The 16046-nt window shown below is 37.9% G+C and overlaps 1 protein-coding gene across 5 annotated transcripts in view; it reads right to left on the bottom strand.

The window, feature by feature from the left end:
• The window catches only part of LOC114470315 (metal transporter CNNM4), a 52550-nt gene extending 38918 nt beyond the window's left edge, over positions 1–13632 (bottom strand). For all 5 annotated transcript variants that reach the window (XR_003674859.1, XM_028458448.1, XM_028458449.1 and 2 more), the window contains exons 1-2: positions 12214–13632; positions 285–428 (exon numbers count right to left, since the gene is read on the bottom strand). Coding sequence is in view for 4 of the 5 variants with exons in the window: in XM_028458448.1 (XP_028314249.1) it covers positions 285–428; positions 12214–13621 (1552 nt within the window). In the remaining variant the exon portion in view is untranslated. The remainder of the gene's footprint in view (positions 1–284; positions 429–12213) is intronic.
• Positions 13633–16046: the final 2414 nt, after the last annotated feature.

The following is a 16046-nucleotide window of genomic DNA, read 5'->3' as shown; positions in this document are numbered from 1 at the left end:
ACTTTTTTTCCAGCAACTGTCCCCCAGAAAAAGGAGATTGACAGTGGGTGAAAAGCAGGAGACGCACGAGGTAAATTACCTGAACATCTTAGAAAAACGCTGAAAATAATAGCCAATTATAAAGACAGAGTCGGATAAAATTGGTCAAAAGTTTGTTTTTAACCCTTTATGTACTCTCAGACAAGACGAGAAAGCTCCTTAATAATTTGTTAGCATAGCTCGATAGCTTCGTGCCTTTAAAAACACACTGAGTGAGAAGCCAAAAAGACAGCAGAAAAACTTACTGTAAAGATCGGATTCATCCAAGATCTCCGACTTGATAATCTCCTCAATAACATCCTCCAAGGTGACTAATCCGAACACTTCGTAGAAAGGATCCCCCTCCCCCTCGTTGTTCACCTTTTGGACAATAGCCAGGTGAGACTTTCCTAAAGTGGAAAACAAAAGGATAACTAGTTGGAATAGCAGTTATTATTCAAAGATTTGCATTCAGTAGATGTACACTTGTAGAGAAAACGAAAGATTTGAGTTGTGTGTTTACATCAAGAAGGGTTACTTGTTTAGGCAGTACTAAGGCTACAGTATTCTGCACAAGTTGGATACGACTAAGGGAAGACTGAGATGCACCAAAATAGAGTTTAAAACACAGTAGCAAAGCAAAAAAAAGTTTAACTGAAGGGGGCTTTCCAACTTACAAGTAGAAGAATGGTAACTATACATCCCAAGATGTATAGTTAAGGGTATGAGTGGTATTGCGAGAGTTGAAAAGGTCATACTCAGAGTAAATATGCATGTCTGTCCAGAGTTAATGTCAAATAACAACACTTATTATTTCTAACATTAGTTTATTTCTCACTTTTTTCTTCACAAAAATATCACATTGTACCGTTATTGCGAGCTCGGTCGTCTATAGTATCGTAACGTGAACTTCGATGGTAAGGCTACAACACCTACACCACAGCATTGTGAGCTTGTTTGTCTAGGTATCTGCTCATCATAAACCCTTCATTCCTTAAACCAATAATTGCCATATGTACCAAGATTACGGTACAAGCATTAAGGCGACTAAGCTTTTTCAGTTGCTACATCACGACTCTGGAACAAAAGCTGTCTTTTACCTTGTTTTTGATCACATACATTATGATGAACACTGATTAGGGTTAGGGTTAGATACACAGGCATTGTCAGGTAAACATGTCAGAAACTAGAGACAATCCCCAAAGCCTTCAATCATAATGAGCAACTATAATAAAAACTCCCTACTAACATGAACCCATCCGCCCCCACCCTTTGCTTGCACCACAAATAGATTGTTAATGTGTACAAGTCATTATAGCCAAGGTTGGGTCCGGACTTTGGTCACGAGTTGCACTGCACGACACAAAGAGACACGTGCACATAACACACCCTGTTTAGGCCTTCACGAGTGCTGATGAACGCTGTCTGGATTTGATGGTTTTGAATTATTAACAATGCTGACAAAAAAGTGAGGCAAAGTGCATGGGCTCCCTGACGGGCACAGCTATAAAGTGCTAAAAAAAGAGTCACCAAAAACTGTAGCATTGTTGACATACCTTAAGATCATCCCCTTATGCGTATTATCATCACTCGCCTCTATGGATGTTTGGAAGTGATAAACCTAGAAAATTTTACTTTTTGAATAAAGATTTTAATTACCGAGGTTAAAAAATGAAAATGATTTCATTCTAACCCTAAACACCCTAAGTTCTTCAATTGTAGCCTATAAGATGGTTTATTTTAATCGTAAACCCTTGCAGGTGGCTTTGTAACCATTTCACACTTTTTCTGTTTTAAAATTCCTAGAGATATGTTGATTTGTAGAACCATTCACTTTGAGGAGGAAGTTAAGCAAAGGAGAAATATCAAAGGCCTATCTTTGCTGTTATAATGCAAATTCTTGATCTTGAGCTGTCTGCCTGCTTGATCTTAAACAATTATCTTTGTGCATTTCTGTGGTTATGAATCACCATTTAGTGTTTCTTATATTAGAGCTGGGCCACCCCCGATTGTTGATCTTATGGAAGAGGCCATGAGAGGTGACAGCAAGGCTGAGTATTTATTTATAACCAAATGTAAACTTTCCAACGAGGCCCATTCCTAGCATCGTCAGACTCATTTTTTTGAGATTACCTCATGACAGATGAAATGGATGTGGGATGCCAAGTGTGGGAAATGCTAAGTTACCCTCCTTCCCCCAAACACACTGTCATGTGTGCATATCAGCTTGTGTGTAAATTATGAATTGTGTTATAAACTTTTGAATATCTGTGTTTGTTTGCCTGGTGAGTGCAGATACATACCAGCTGTCAGCTAACTCTAGTGCGATTGAAAAAAGTGCGCAATGTTCCTGTCAAATACAAAATAAACATAGTGTTGTGGGATACATGCAATGTTATTGTTTAATTAATATGTACAATAGTTGATAAGCAAGCATGACTGCATGAGAGGTTCTGACGTGATTTTATCAGAATGATGCAAGTCTGTCAATAGTGCGTCACATTAAGAAAGTAGTCAAGTGCACTTATAAGTTAAAGGCAGCAAAGTGACAGTGTAGCAACAGAAACTGAGACATTATGTAATGGAAATTGTTGAACTGTGTGTGTGTGTGTGTGTGTGTGTAAGAAAGCAAAGAGAGCTTTCTCCCCGTTGTGCCGAGTCAATATTTTAGAGGAAGTGAGACCTCAAGGGACCCACTTACCCACAGTTCCTGGAGACTCATTTGAGTCTATTCACACACAACTACATTAAAAAACATTTGGTAGGCAAGTCTCTGATAAATGATTTGCTCATTTAAATAAATAAAAATCTCTCCACAGATGCCATCACATGCATATTATCAGATACATTCACTTCACTTAAGGGCACTTAAGGGCATCAAGAGCAAAGGGGAAACTCCTGAATCACACATCTTGCCAATTTGGGCAAAGATGTGAGCAGGTGCATTTCCTAACATATTTCTCACTATAAGCACAAGGAAAATCAGGCTGGGACCAGTTCATGTTTCATTCCATTTGACTGTGACATTAGGCACAATGTTAATCAGAAAGTACAAAACGTGACAGTAAAGCAGAAGAGTTTAGTGACAACAGGAACTAAGCAACATGTTGACCTTTGTCATAAACAGTAAAACCTGAAGTCTCTCCTCTTTCCTAAGATGCATTTTCATAGCATTTACAGCCAAATGACCACTAAACCCTTCACATGCAGCAGGTAAAGATTTCATATTACAGAGATTGAAAATACAAGAGACTTATTATTCCTAATTAAAGATTATAACTTAAGTCTTGTGTTGTAGAGATCTTTGCAGATATGCCCAGCCGGTCAGGTGACCTTGCAGTTTGGTCCTCTGTCAGCAGCCTTTGAGCCAGCTGGTTTGTTGACTCCAAACATCGGCAACAAAATGAAGCCATGAGTCTGTATGGGGAAAGGAATGCCACACATGTACAGCTCGTGCAAAAATCCCAACTGGGTGGCCGGCCGCGTACCCGCAACATTGACCACAGCCACCAAACATCCTCCTGCAGCGTGTGGTGGGATGCACCAAACACTGCAGAATCCAGGGGGCTACTAGTCTAAGCACTTTTCAAAAGTCACACTCCTGTATCTACCAGTGCAATATTGTTAATATTTACACTTTTCTTTTGTTAGAAAGCCCTAGACCTTCTCCACCACTGAATAAAGTCAGATTTGTGGTATGCCAAGAGAACAGAGGTCTGTAACAAAAGCAATCCAATACTTTAACAGATGTAACGCTCTGTTTAAAAGATTGTTAATTTTGTGGTTGACACATGTTGGGCCATAAAACTTGAACTACTCCCATCTCGTCTGGAATCATTTCAATAATAATTTAAGTATGCAAGAGATTTTATAAATCAATTTATTAAAAATACTTATTCTGAAAGACAGAATAATTCATGCGCTCACAAACAAATGTAGACGGCTGATATTGCCACTCGCAAGATTGTTTGACTCCATCACCAACAATGGGTTTGTTAATAAATGGTCATGTGACTTAAACTTTGAAAAAGTTTCGCGCACTGCATCGTGGAATTGAGAATCTCATAGAATGCAAAAATGGCACCAAAGACATTGTCTCGCTTGATGCCATTTTTGTTCTGGTTTGTTTATATTGTCCCCGGTTATACGAGATGTTAAATTTCGCCATATTCGTGTGTTTCCATGGAAGCCACAATATCAACATCCGCCATTGTTTGGTACAACTTTCAATTCGTGAAAACGCCAGAAATGTCTCGTTGGCAGTGTTTCTGGGGTCACACTATCATCAGTAGTGGAAGAGAACAACTTTTGGATGAAATACAGATACAGTTTTGATCACATTTTTGTCTCTCCAGCAGCTTTAAATAAAAATATGCCAAACTACATGGCAGCTCTTACTAGAGAATCACAAGATCTTTATCTCACTGTGAACCCTGATTTGATGATTGCACTTTAATATTTTACTACACAACAGCTGGTACTTGCCAATCTGTAAGTATCAATCTGTAAATATTTAATAATCCTATGCTTTATAATTTACCATTCAGAAGGATGCAAGACAGAATTTTACTGTATAGAAGACTTGTATCCATTGTAGAAGTTTGACATTAACGGCTTTGTCTTTTACCCTTCTGGACAATGAGCTGACAATCGTGAGTCACTGGTGGTGGCGAGTGTGTTTACTCACCATGACTCAGCAGATCACCTGAGGGGCCATCTCATAAAAATAGAATACCTGTTGACTGGCTCATTCAAACCACAAACTGAGGGCGAGTGGAGGAGCAGGCTTGAGCGAGCTAGGCAGAGACTGTAGATGCATCAGGCAGTTGTGCAAACCTCAACTTTGATGTTGGGAACTTGTTTGACCAGAATAAGAGGAATTTTTAATTAATTTAATAAGTAAAACACAAAATGGTGACAAGGAAAGGCAATGAGATGGTGACATACAGTATCTCCCATACACAAAATCTATGATGAATAAAACAGCAAATTGTGGGCCTACTTATTCTAAAAACCATAAATTTAACATAACTGATACATTTTAAGATAATATGCAAAAAGAACTCTTTACCTCCACCAAAGAGGTAAAGAGTTTGTTTGCAGGATTACATCGAAAGTTCTAAAAAGATCTTGACATTATATTGAGCATTTGTGGGATCGTTCATAAAGGCGCCGCCTTACAATTATCATAATCATTAACACACTCACTTGCTGTAAACATCTTGTTTAAGACGTCAGGTGTGCTTTTCACCACACCTAATAGCAAGGACGCTTGTTAACAGACCTGGTGCAAAACTGCATGATGATGTAATAATTAGATTCAGGTGGGTTGGAGCAAGAAGACACTGGCTGTGTTTGAAATGGCACAACACTACAAACTCAATGAGTATACTGTCTACTATATACTTTAGGTATGGTTAGGATAAATAGGATGATGACCATTCCCACTAAGTATACTTCCAAGTTTCCCAAGATGCATTTCAGACCTACAGCGACTAAGTAGAAAATCAACATCTGTTCATTTTATCCATAAAACTCACGTATACACATTTTAGGCCAAAATTTCGGAGATTTTCAGAGACCCTCCATTGTGCTACTGACAAAACTTCCAGTTAATTCAAAACAAGAGCTCTATTTACAAAAGCGTTAAAAATGTTAGAATGGAAGACAAGACGAGATGCTTTTGTTTTGAAAAGGGGATATTTGACTTTTAGCTTCAAGTCGGTCCCAGAACAATTTTATGTTCCGCTTGCATAGCATCGTGGCACAGTTGAGTATGACTAGTGTGCGGCGTGCACACTGTGCATACTTAAAACATTTACCTATACATTACACATCAGGTCCGGGTACTCAGTCTTTCTATATGATCTAAGGTGAATGCAATACTTACTAATTTGCACGTCAGCCATAGTATGAGTAGTACGTTAGTATGAGATTTCGAACCCAACATAATGGAGATGACTGGAGTTGTGGACTTCCTTGTCTCAAAATGTCTAAGCTGATTAGGCAGCAAAAGGTGGACACACAAAATCCTCTATTGTTTTGGATGATTGTGGAAATCCTGGAAAAGTCACGCACCAACTTGGAGCTCTAGTTTTTCCTTTAATTCTACACTGGTTTATAGGGATGTAACGATTCACTCAACTCCCGATACGATTCGATTCACGATACTGGGTTCACGATATGATTCTCTCACAATTTAGAAAATACTGTACTATTTTCCTTTTATTTTTCATTGTCAAAATAATCCATTGATAAACTATTCAAAACAATGCAATTTAACTAAAAATAAATCTTGAATGAAATAAATAAAGGAATAATACAAATGAAGAAACCAATTAATTTAAATTCTGGTTCTATAATAAACAACGCAAAATTGCATAATAGTTTTTTCTTTTTAAAAGTGCAACTGAAAATGTATTTTGTGCCTTAACAATTGGACTTCAAAAAAAAAAAAGTCATTGCCCTATATATACACGTCAGATATTTGTTTGAACCAGCAGAGGGCGCTGCTAGTAACCCAGTGGTCGGTTGCCATTCAGATATTCTGTGCAGTGAAGAAGCGATGCTATGTGCGAGCAGACAGAGCTAATAGAAAAACGTGACTTTACAGATATTCACGTAATATTACAGATATTCTTTCGGTGCTAAAGGGGTAAGGAATCATTTATGAACATGTTTAAGAGAAGAAGGCGGCCAGAAAAAAAGTAGTAGCAGATTCCGCCCGCCGCCTCAGCATTTGGACAAGAGAAGGATAAATATATAGCGCCCTCTGCTGTTTAAAAAAAGTACTGAGATTCAATTTTCAGAAAATCGATATCAACCGTGATACCTATGAATCGATTTTTAACTGCCTTACGATTAATCGTTACATCCCTACTGGTTTAACAAAGTAAAGACTGAGCCTTTGGGGACAAAATGTAGGTCAGAATAAGACATATCTGAGGGTCCACCATGTGACAGAGAGCAATGTGCCACTGTTAACCTTATGGTTCACTTGGTGTGTATCTATGATTAGACCAAAATGCTTTCTACAACTAACTTTTATACGTTTGTGTGTCATTAAAATAAGAAACAACAGTGCTAGAGCTATTTCCTCTAAACGTGTTACTTCACCATTTGTAATTATTTGTAAACTAAAAACAAGGTCAAACATTCAGGCTCTAAAACGTTAATACTAACACTGAGCAGAGCAGGATTTTTGAGCACAAGAAAAAAGTAACCTGCGTCCATGCACTGGCGCAGTAAGATGCCATTGCCGTGGTAACCGATGCCAGGAAGCAAGTGAGTGGAACTTAGGCAGCAGGTGGGGAGTCGGGTCAGAAGAGAACCAATCAAAGCTACGCGTAACCACGTCAACCACGTAACCACAGTGGGAGACAATGATATGCATATTTTCCTCACACAATCCAACAGACCATGCTGTGTTTTGGGTGTATTTTTTTTAATGCTACGATGAATTTGAATAAAGATGATCGCAAAAATACTGTCTGAAAAATTCTGAATGGCAAAGACTGATCACAAACTCCAGTAATTACATGTGCAATATGTCTTTTAGGGGAGGGGGCTTTTCCATAGCTACTTACACTAAATCCTTTGAGCCACTTAGATTGGTTTCCACCACTTTGTGTGTGTGTGTGTGTGTGTGTGTGTGTGTGTGTGTGTGTGTGTACAGCATTATTCTAGGCCCCCCACCTTGCGAGCTAATACCAGTATGATGATCTGCAGAGCCCCTTTTAGGTATAACAACAACAAAACATAGCATAGCAGTCAGCTAACGCAGCTCCTTGGTGATAATGAGAGAAGTGTGGAGAACAAAGGTGAATTCACTGGACACTTGTTTGTGCGTTTGACAATGATGATACTGCCAACAGTCACTATTTTCCTCCCAAGTGTGTGTTGTGGCTCCCTCTGTGACCTTAAGCTGAGCTGCCTGAGAAAAGGAAAACACGTCCCTGTGGGAGATGGCGTCAGTGCGAATGTGCACTCCCATGAGAGTGTGAGGCAAAGCGGAAAAAAAAAAAAAAAGAGGAAGACTCAAGAAGCTTCCTCATTTCACTGACTCCTTCCTAATATATTTATAGAAAGGCTTATTTAACTACCCGTACTTGGTGAAACTGTTAAAATGAACATATTCATGAACAGGACACTCTGATCCGTCACATTAGCCAGCTGTTGTAGCATTTCCTGCTATGGATCATTGGCCTGATCTGGTAAATGTTGAGGTTCTACTTCTTTACAGCGCCAAGTTGATATCAAAACAGGCAAACAAACACTGCAACATTGTTACATTGAAAAGGGCAGCCACCATGCTGATACGGCACGAAAACGTGTCAAACTTAAGGTCTGAGGGCCAAATCAGGCCCTTCAGAGTATCCAATATGGCCAGCAGGAGAAGGTAACAATGACAGAAAACATAATTGTATGATTTAGCAACTAATTAAGTTGTAGATATGTCATGATGTCATTAACTCAAAATACATAAAAATCAAAGAAACTTCACAATATTTGCAGAGCTCACAGTTTATGCTAATATCACATGATGGCTGCCATTTTTAATCTGAAATTGTTGAAAGAAATCTTAATTTTTCCTAAATCCTGCACGGTTTTCAAGATATTCCAAAACATTTCTCCAAGTTAAATATGAATTGGTCACTTGAGATAAAAATGGTGCATATTTAAAAGAGGGGGTGTCCCAATCCGATATTGATATCAGCCAGAAAACATATAACGGAATTTATTGGACTGCATGTAAAATCTCCGATATATATTGTATTAATTCAATTGTAGAATAATATAGATATTATGTTGGAGGTTAAAATGTAGGTAACCAATTGGTTAATAATAAATGGGTCAGTTTTTCTCATACCTACTGTTGCTGACTATTGTTCTCTGTTTGAGTGACATCACTTGATCAAGCCTTTTTTAACATTCCACACTACAAAATAAGTAATAAAAGTATGTATGATTCGTGCTGACATTGTATCGGTATCGGCAAATACGCAAGGCAGCAATATCAGTATCGAATCAGAAGTGCAAAAGCTGTATCGGGACATCCCTAATTTAAACTACCATGAACTAAAATGAGTTTGATACCCCCTGCTGTACGATCTTCCAGAGCGCTCTTAGCTTTTCTACAAATTAGTTGCTTTTCTTGCACATTTAATAAACCTGTTTTGTTGTTTTCAGTTTAACCCTAAGTTGTAATTGTGCAAATATACATGTGCCTAGAGAAACTGCGATGGATTGGTAACCTGTCTGAGGTGTGTGTGTGCCGCTTTGTGGTCTGAGAAAATTTTTCAAAAACTAGGAATGTCACTATTTCCATAACTGAGCAAGGTTGTTTTTACTTTAGATTACAAACAAATATGTCACATGTTTGGTTTGGCAAACTTCCTACCAGACGCACCAGCAGGCTTTTTTATAGTAAATAATGATAGAATAGAGTCTTGATGTAGTCAAAACACTCAGTAAGACACAGATGCACACACGTACAAATGCTACTCGAGTGCTACACTTGGACTGAGTCTATCTAGTGCAGGAAAGGAAGACGATTCATTTACTTCCAAACGTCTGAATGGATTGGTTGTAGCCAACAGGACACCAATGATCTATAATAAATCAATTAAAGCTGGCCTTTGGCTGCTGCTACAATGGTAACCTGTCAACTCACTTTGTCTATTTAAGCAGTTTATTAGTTTTAATGTCTAATTTTTAGCTCCTTTTTTTTTACTGCAAATCTTCAGATTTGGAGCTCACCATATGTTCAACCTTAGTTTAATATAACCATCTAACACTCAGGCTGTGCCCTCTTTACCTTAGGGAGCCATGGTGAACCACAACCTATTGTAAAACAATAAAAGAAAGTAACAATCCATCAATGGACACCATGGACTTTGGTAAATTATAACTGATTAATTATTGACAGCTGGTAACAAATCCAGATTGTATAGCAGTGATTGTCAACACACTGCAGGGGGTACTCAGAAACATTTATCAGTTCGTTAGAAAACACTTGGAAAACTTTCCTGGTTTCTTTTTAGGCTATTTTTTCCACACAAATTTAACACAAACCAATAGTACTATTGCTTAATATAATTACTTTCTTGTAACTTATCAAAGCAGGATACATTTATGCTTAAGAGGACATTTAGTCACACTTATGAAATTAGGGGACAATAATTAGTTATCCCAATATTTTACAAAAGAGATTTACATAGAATTTAAGTAATCACATTAAAGTTGCATTGCACACATGATTTGATAAAACTGCAAAGGTTGTACATGCCACAGGACAACAATGGTTGCGAGCAACAGTTGTGTTGGAAGTTACTCGGCCTTCCTTACATCATTCTCTGATAAATTCACAACAGCGATCCACCAGCGGGGTGTTTAGATCTATAGGTAAATAAAATGTTAACCACAACACAGCAAAAAATTTTGTATATTCAACTTATTTCATCCAGAATACCTTACCTGAAATGTAAACAGAACTGAATCATCAACACGACTTCAATCAAAACTTTATTTGCATAACTCAAAGCACTTTAACTTATTAGGTAATGATCTAAGTTCTCTAAACTTGTTAATTACAGTTTGTTTTGTATTCAATTTTTCTATTTTTGTTGTCATGTATTTAGGAAAGCATGTAGGTCTTATTCATTTTATTCACAACATTGTCAGCTAGGGATGTCCCGATACAACTTTTTCACTTCTGATATGATACCGATATTGCAGCCTTGCTTATCGGCCGATACCGATATTGATCCGATACAATATCTGCACAAATCATACATACTTTTATTACGTATTTTGTAGTGTGGAATGTTAGAAAGGCTTGATCAAGTGATGTTACTCAAACCGAGAACAATAGTCAGCAACAGTAGGTTAATTTGTTGGAGTGTGAACCACAGTCACCTATGGATAGAAGTGCTGGAGCGGAATTTTTTTTATCGGAGAGCTTATATCGGTGATTTTAGATGCAGTCCGATAAAATCTGATATTTGTTTTCTCGCTGAAATCAGACCGATATCAATATCAGATCGGACACCTATATTGTCGACCTTTGTTGTTATTGTTCATCCAATCTGATTATTTCCTAATCCATTAAACAAGGGTTGCACACATTCACATTAAGTTTGATGCACTGGTGAAATCCTGACACGTTAAAGTCTGTGCACACTGCACACACACTGCAGCAGCAATCTACTGTTGTTTGCTAGATATGTTGAGCAATAAATAAGATTACTGTGTGATATCATCAAGATGGGGTCACTAAATACAGCTTCTAACTTTACGAAATACCTTTTATTGAAGAGTGAAAATAAACTGAAGCACGGCCCGGGAATGATGGGGTCTGTATAAAATTGTTGAGAAGGAAAACACATTTTCCTCAATATTTTTCTTGATATAATCACTGAGCTCAGTGAGCTGTGGCAATGAGCAATGCGCACCAGTATGGTAAGAAATAACCAAGTACGATGGTGCATGAGGATGTTTTAAAAGCAGAGTTAGAAACACAATTATTTCTATTATTCAAATTACAACTGAGGTAATTACGTTTTCCGTGAATAGATAACATCTGTTTTGACAAAGACCTCCAACTTTGCTTTTCAGGGACTCACTTAAGTTTTTCTCAAATCTTAACCAAAAATAATCTCACAACTAATGATATTTTTGTGACATCACTAAAATGTGTTCACTTTAAAAAAATAAATAAATAAATTCAGGACCCATGTCTTTAATACATGGAAAGATGTATTTAACTCAGAAACAAGACAGCTACCACAGCAATTACATGTTAGAGCAAGTTTTTTTTTTTTTTTTTTTTATAGTAATGGCACTTTGAGCTCTGCTGACTTGCTGTAAAAAAAACATGACTTTATAAAATTGAAGCCAGAGTCTGACACTGAACACTGTGCAATGAAGTCATGAGTTTTTGAGAGATAAATTGGTTGAAATTCTCTAAATTTATAAAATTATTTCTATTGATGTATGTGATGACCCTTTGTGGGAAACGAAAGAGAGAAATGGACGACAAAAGAACAAACACGAGAATGAAGTTGAATCTTCCATTGTTGATCCTGAGGCTTCCCACAAGCACATCCCAATCCTCTGTTACCTAGCAACCAGAGAGACCTCCTCACATCATCAGCAGAGAAAGTCACAATCAATGCAGAAAAGATTACCACAAACCTTTCTTGAACTCCTCCAGCATGGAGTCCAGCTTTGTGTCATGGAAGACAAAGTGGACTGGGTGGTTGTAGAACTTGGTGATGGTCTTCAGGGGGGTGCAGTCATCTGGGTCCACGAAGGCCAGATCCTTGACAAAGAGGACGTCCACGATGTTGGAGCGTTCATCTTCATACACGGGTATCCTGGTGTATCCGCTCTCCATGATCTCTGACATGGTGTTGAAGTCCAGCACTGCGTCGCTGTGGATCATGAAGCAGTTGCTGACTGGTGTCATCACGTCCTCCACCGTTTTGGTCCTCAGCTCCAGGGCCCCTTGGATCATGTTGAGCTCCTCCTTGACCAGGTCGTTGTAGGGCTCGGTGACTTTCAGCATCTCCACCAGCTTCTCTCGGTTGTACACGGTGCCGATCTCCTGGCCCAGCACGCAGTCCAGGATCTTGCTGATGGGCCAGGACAGAGGGAAGGTAAGCAGCATGAATAACTTGGTGACCAGGATTGTGTTGGCTCCAACAGCCAGGCCGTGCCGAGAGCACAGGGCCTGGGGGACGATCTCCCCAAAGATGACGATCCCACAGGTGGATGCGACCACCGCCCCTAACCCAGAGCCGATCAGGTCATCCAGGAGGATGGTGAGGGTGGTGTTAACCAGGACGTTGCCTAGAAGTAGTGAACAGAGAAGATAATTCCCTTTCCTGCGGATGGGTTCTATCTTTCTAGCATACTTCTTCTCCTTCTCAGTTCCACAGCTCTGCACAATACGGAGCTCCATAGGGTCCAGAGCCATCAGACCCAGGTTGAGTCCACTAAACATCCCGGACAGCACCAACAGGAAGGAGATGAGGATCACCTGCAGCCAGATGGGCAACAGGGACTTCTTCACCTCCACCACCCGCAGTCTACCGTCCTTCTCATCCAGCAGCAGCCACTTCTGCTCGGCCCGGTCCAGCACACACAGCCCGAACACTTTAACCGCCTCGCTTTTTCGGAGCTGTTTGATGTTGAGGCTGACCACTCCGGCTGTGTTCTGGTTACTCACCTCCATGGGGCCATTCACCACTATATCCTTAGTGTGTTCGGGACAGGTTCTGTTCAGTGACACTTCTATGGCGCCCAGATCATCATCCTCTTCCTCGCTTGAATACAGCTCGGCGAAGGTGATGATTTCCGAGCTGTTAGGGAACAGGTGGAGCCCGTAGAACCTGACGAGGATGGGGCTTCCCTCCGTCACCTGAATAACTCCCTTCACGGTGGTCTCCGCGGGCTTGTCGCTCTTCTCCAGCCTCATGCCGAGTATCCGAGTGACATTTCTATTGTCTGAAACCGCCGCTTCGGTCCGTCTGCCCGCAAAAACACAGGAAAACACGAATAAAGTTAGCGTGAACCCTGGTCCACTCCAGTCTATCGCCATGTTTGTGTCGCTTTCTGCCAACAGGGGAACTGACGTCATCTACTGCTTTTCACGAGCACACCCCTCGTTTACATGCAGAGTTTTGACCAATGGGAAGCTTTGGCGTCACCTTCAAAGAGGGATCAAGCGCCTCTACTGGTAATATTTAAGGTCGACCAGCTGTTTCTCTTTTAAGATGGACTGAAAAGATGATGAGATTAACGCAATGTCCACAAAAAAACAAAACAAAAAAAAGTCGAACGACTTTTTGATTTTAAGTTTGTATTAAATTCAAGTAGAACGTTAGGTTATTTAAGAAAGTGACATTTATTAATTTGTTTAATATGGCAAAAAAGGATGTTAGATATTATAATTAGTAAACACTTTATCAATTCAAGTCAAATTACATTCAAAACAGCTTTATTGGCATGAGAAACAGGTTTATATTGCCAAAGCAAGTGTGACATAGAACGATGTACACACGAAAAGATTAAATGTTTAAAAAAAGAAGAAGCTACATTTGTGACGTGCAAAACAATAAGATAGAATAAAATACAATTTAAAAATGAATAAATTAAATTAAATTAAAATTAAAATAGGCTTTCACTATATATATGTAGAACACAATTTATAATTAAGTTATAAGTGTAATAAAAGGGAAAAAGTTTATGTACATAATTTTACATATATCAATATACACACACATATGCACACATATATACATACAGTAAATGTACACAAACACCTACATATTATGTATATATTCATACATGCATGGGCAGACTATCTATATATACATAAATGTAGTAAGAATCACTAAGTAAGTAGGGATGGGATGATATACGAAGTTGACGAGACAAGACGATAAACAATTCTGGGATCACAAAAAAACGATACAGGTTGATATATTTTGCAAAGGAAAAAAAACCTGTTTTTGTTTGACTTTAACTCTTTACATACTGTACATACATGTCATAATTACTCTGGGTATAGCCTTTTAAACTCAAGTGAATATAGAATATAAAATAAACAATAACATACTTTTTTTTTTTTTTTACTATTTTGTGATCATATTGTTACTTTTTATTGTTTATTCAACTTTGCAGTATTCTATTAAGACAGTTCATTCATTCATTTAAAGCATTTAATTGTTTATTTCTTCAATGTAGCACTGCTACCTTATGTTTGGAGCCTCAAAACAAAAATCAAATGAAACGTTAAAAAGCACAAAAAAGTATTTGGATTATTTTTTTTATTTTTTTTTTATTAACCAATGAAAACGGTTTACTTTACTCTAAAGTTGATGTTCTTGTCTTTTGGATTTAGATTTTTGGATTTAATGTAGTAGATTCAGCACATCTTTTTTTCATATAAGAGATGAAAAAATAAAAACAACAGGGTTACTTTATGATGCTCTCTATGTAAAGATGCTAAATAGCTATCGACAAAATGATCAACAAAACAAATTCCTCAATTTCATTAATTTACAAAAAACAATAAAAAATATTCAGAATTTGGTGCAAAGTCCAAGACTGACAATTCGGAGGTGAATATAATATAATATAATATTTCTAAATCCCAAATTTAAATGATTTGACCCTAACCTTAACCCTAACAAACACCAAATAAATTCTGTGACCTTGAGCGTGAACGTGTTTTCAGTTTCCAAATATTAATGACGAATATGAATCAAGAAAGTTTTGGTAAGGTGGGTTCGCCCTCTTGTGGTCAGATGATAATACTGCACTCTGTTTATGGTTTACGAGTGAAGCAAAAATTGTTCATGGTACTTCTAGTCAGCCTAATATGCTAATAAGGGGGCGGGGAAAATTATTATAAAATAAAGTATTGATTTTAGGCGCCATCTTGTGCTTTTACTGCCAAATCAAAAGCCTGTGATATCACACATTTATGTATCCTTTTATGCTCTTATCACTACCACTACTATTACTAGCTACTACTGTTATTAATGTAGTAGTAGTAGTAATAATAATAATAATAATCTTAATTACATGTACTTTTGTTTTCAATGAAAACCCTACAGCTTAACTTCACTAAATGTATAAAAAACGACAATCCCTGCTTAAAAGAAACAGAAAATTCTATTTTGTCTATAAACCTGCCTAATCTAACCCTTCAGATATTCACTTAAAACCATTTGGCAACACAAGGTCTGAGACAAAATTATTTCCCAAGTTGAGTTATTTTAGCTGAGCAACTCCCTTAATAATATGTGCTGAAATTCTGAGTTATGCAGACACTTGAATTAATTCAATTCAATTCAACGTTATTTATGTAGCGCAGAATACAACAGTCATTAATTAATTAATGGTTAATCATGAATTTACTCCTGTAATAAATGGGAAGAGCATGCTTGTTATAATAGTTACACAAGTTGTCTAAAAAAAAATAAAAAATAAGATAAAAATAAAGATGCTGCAATTAT

This window comes from Gouania willdenowi, chromosome 9 (genome assembly GCF_900634775.1).
Source record: "Gouania willdenowi chromosome 9, fGouWil2.1, whole genome shotgun sequence".
In the NCBI taxonomy this organism is placed as follows: domain Eukaryota; kingdom Metazoa; phylum Chordata; class Actinopteri; order Blenniiformes; family Gobiesocidae; genus Gouania; species Gouania willdenowi.
Note: the sequence above shows the minus strand (reverse complement) of the source record. Positions and strands in the feature narration are given on the sequence as shown.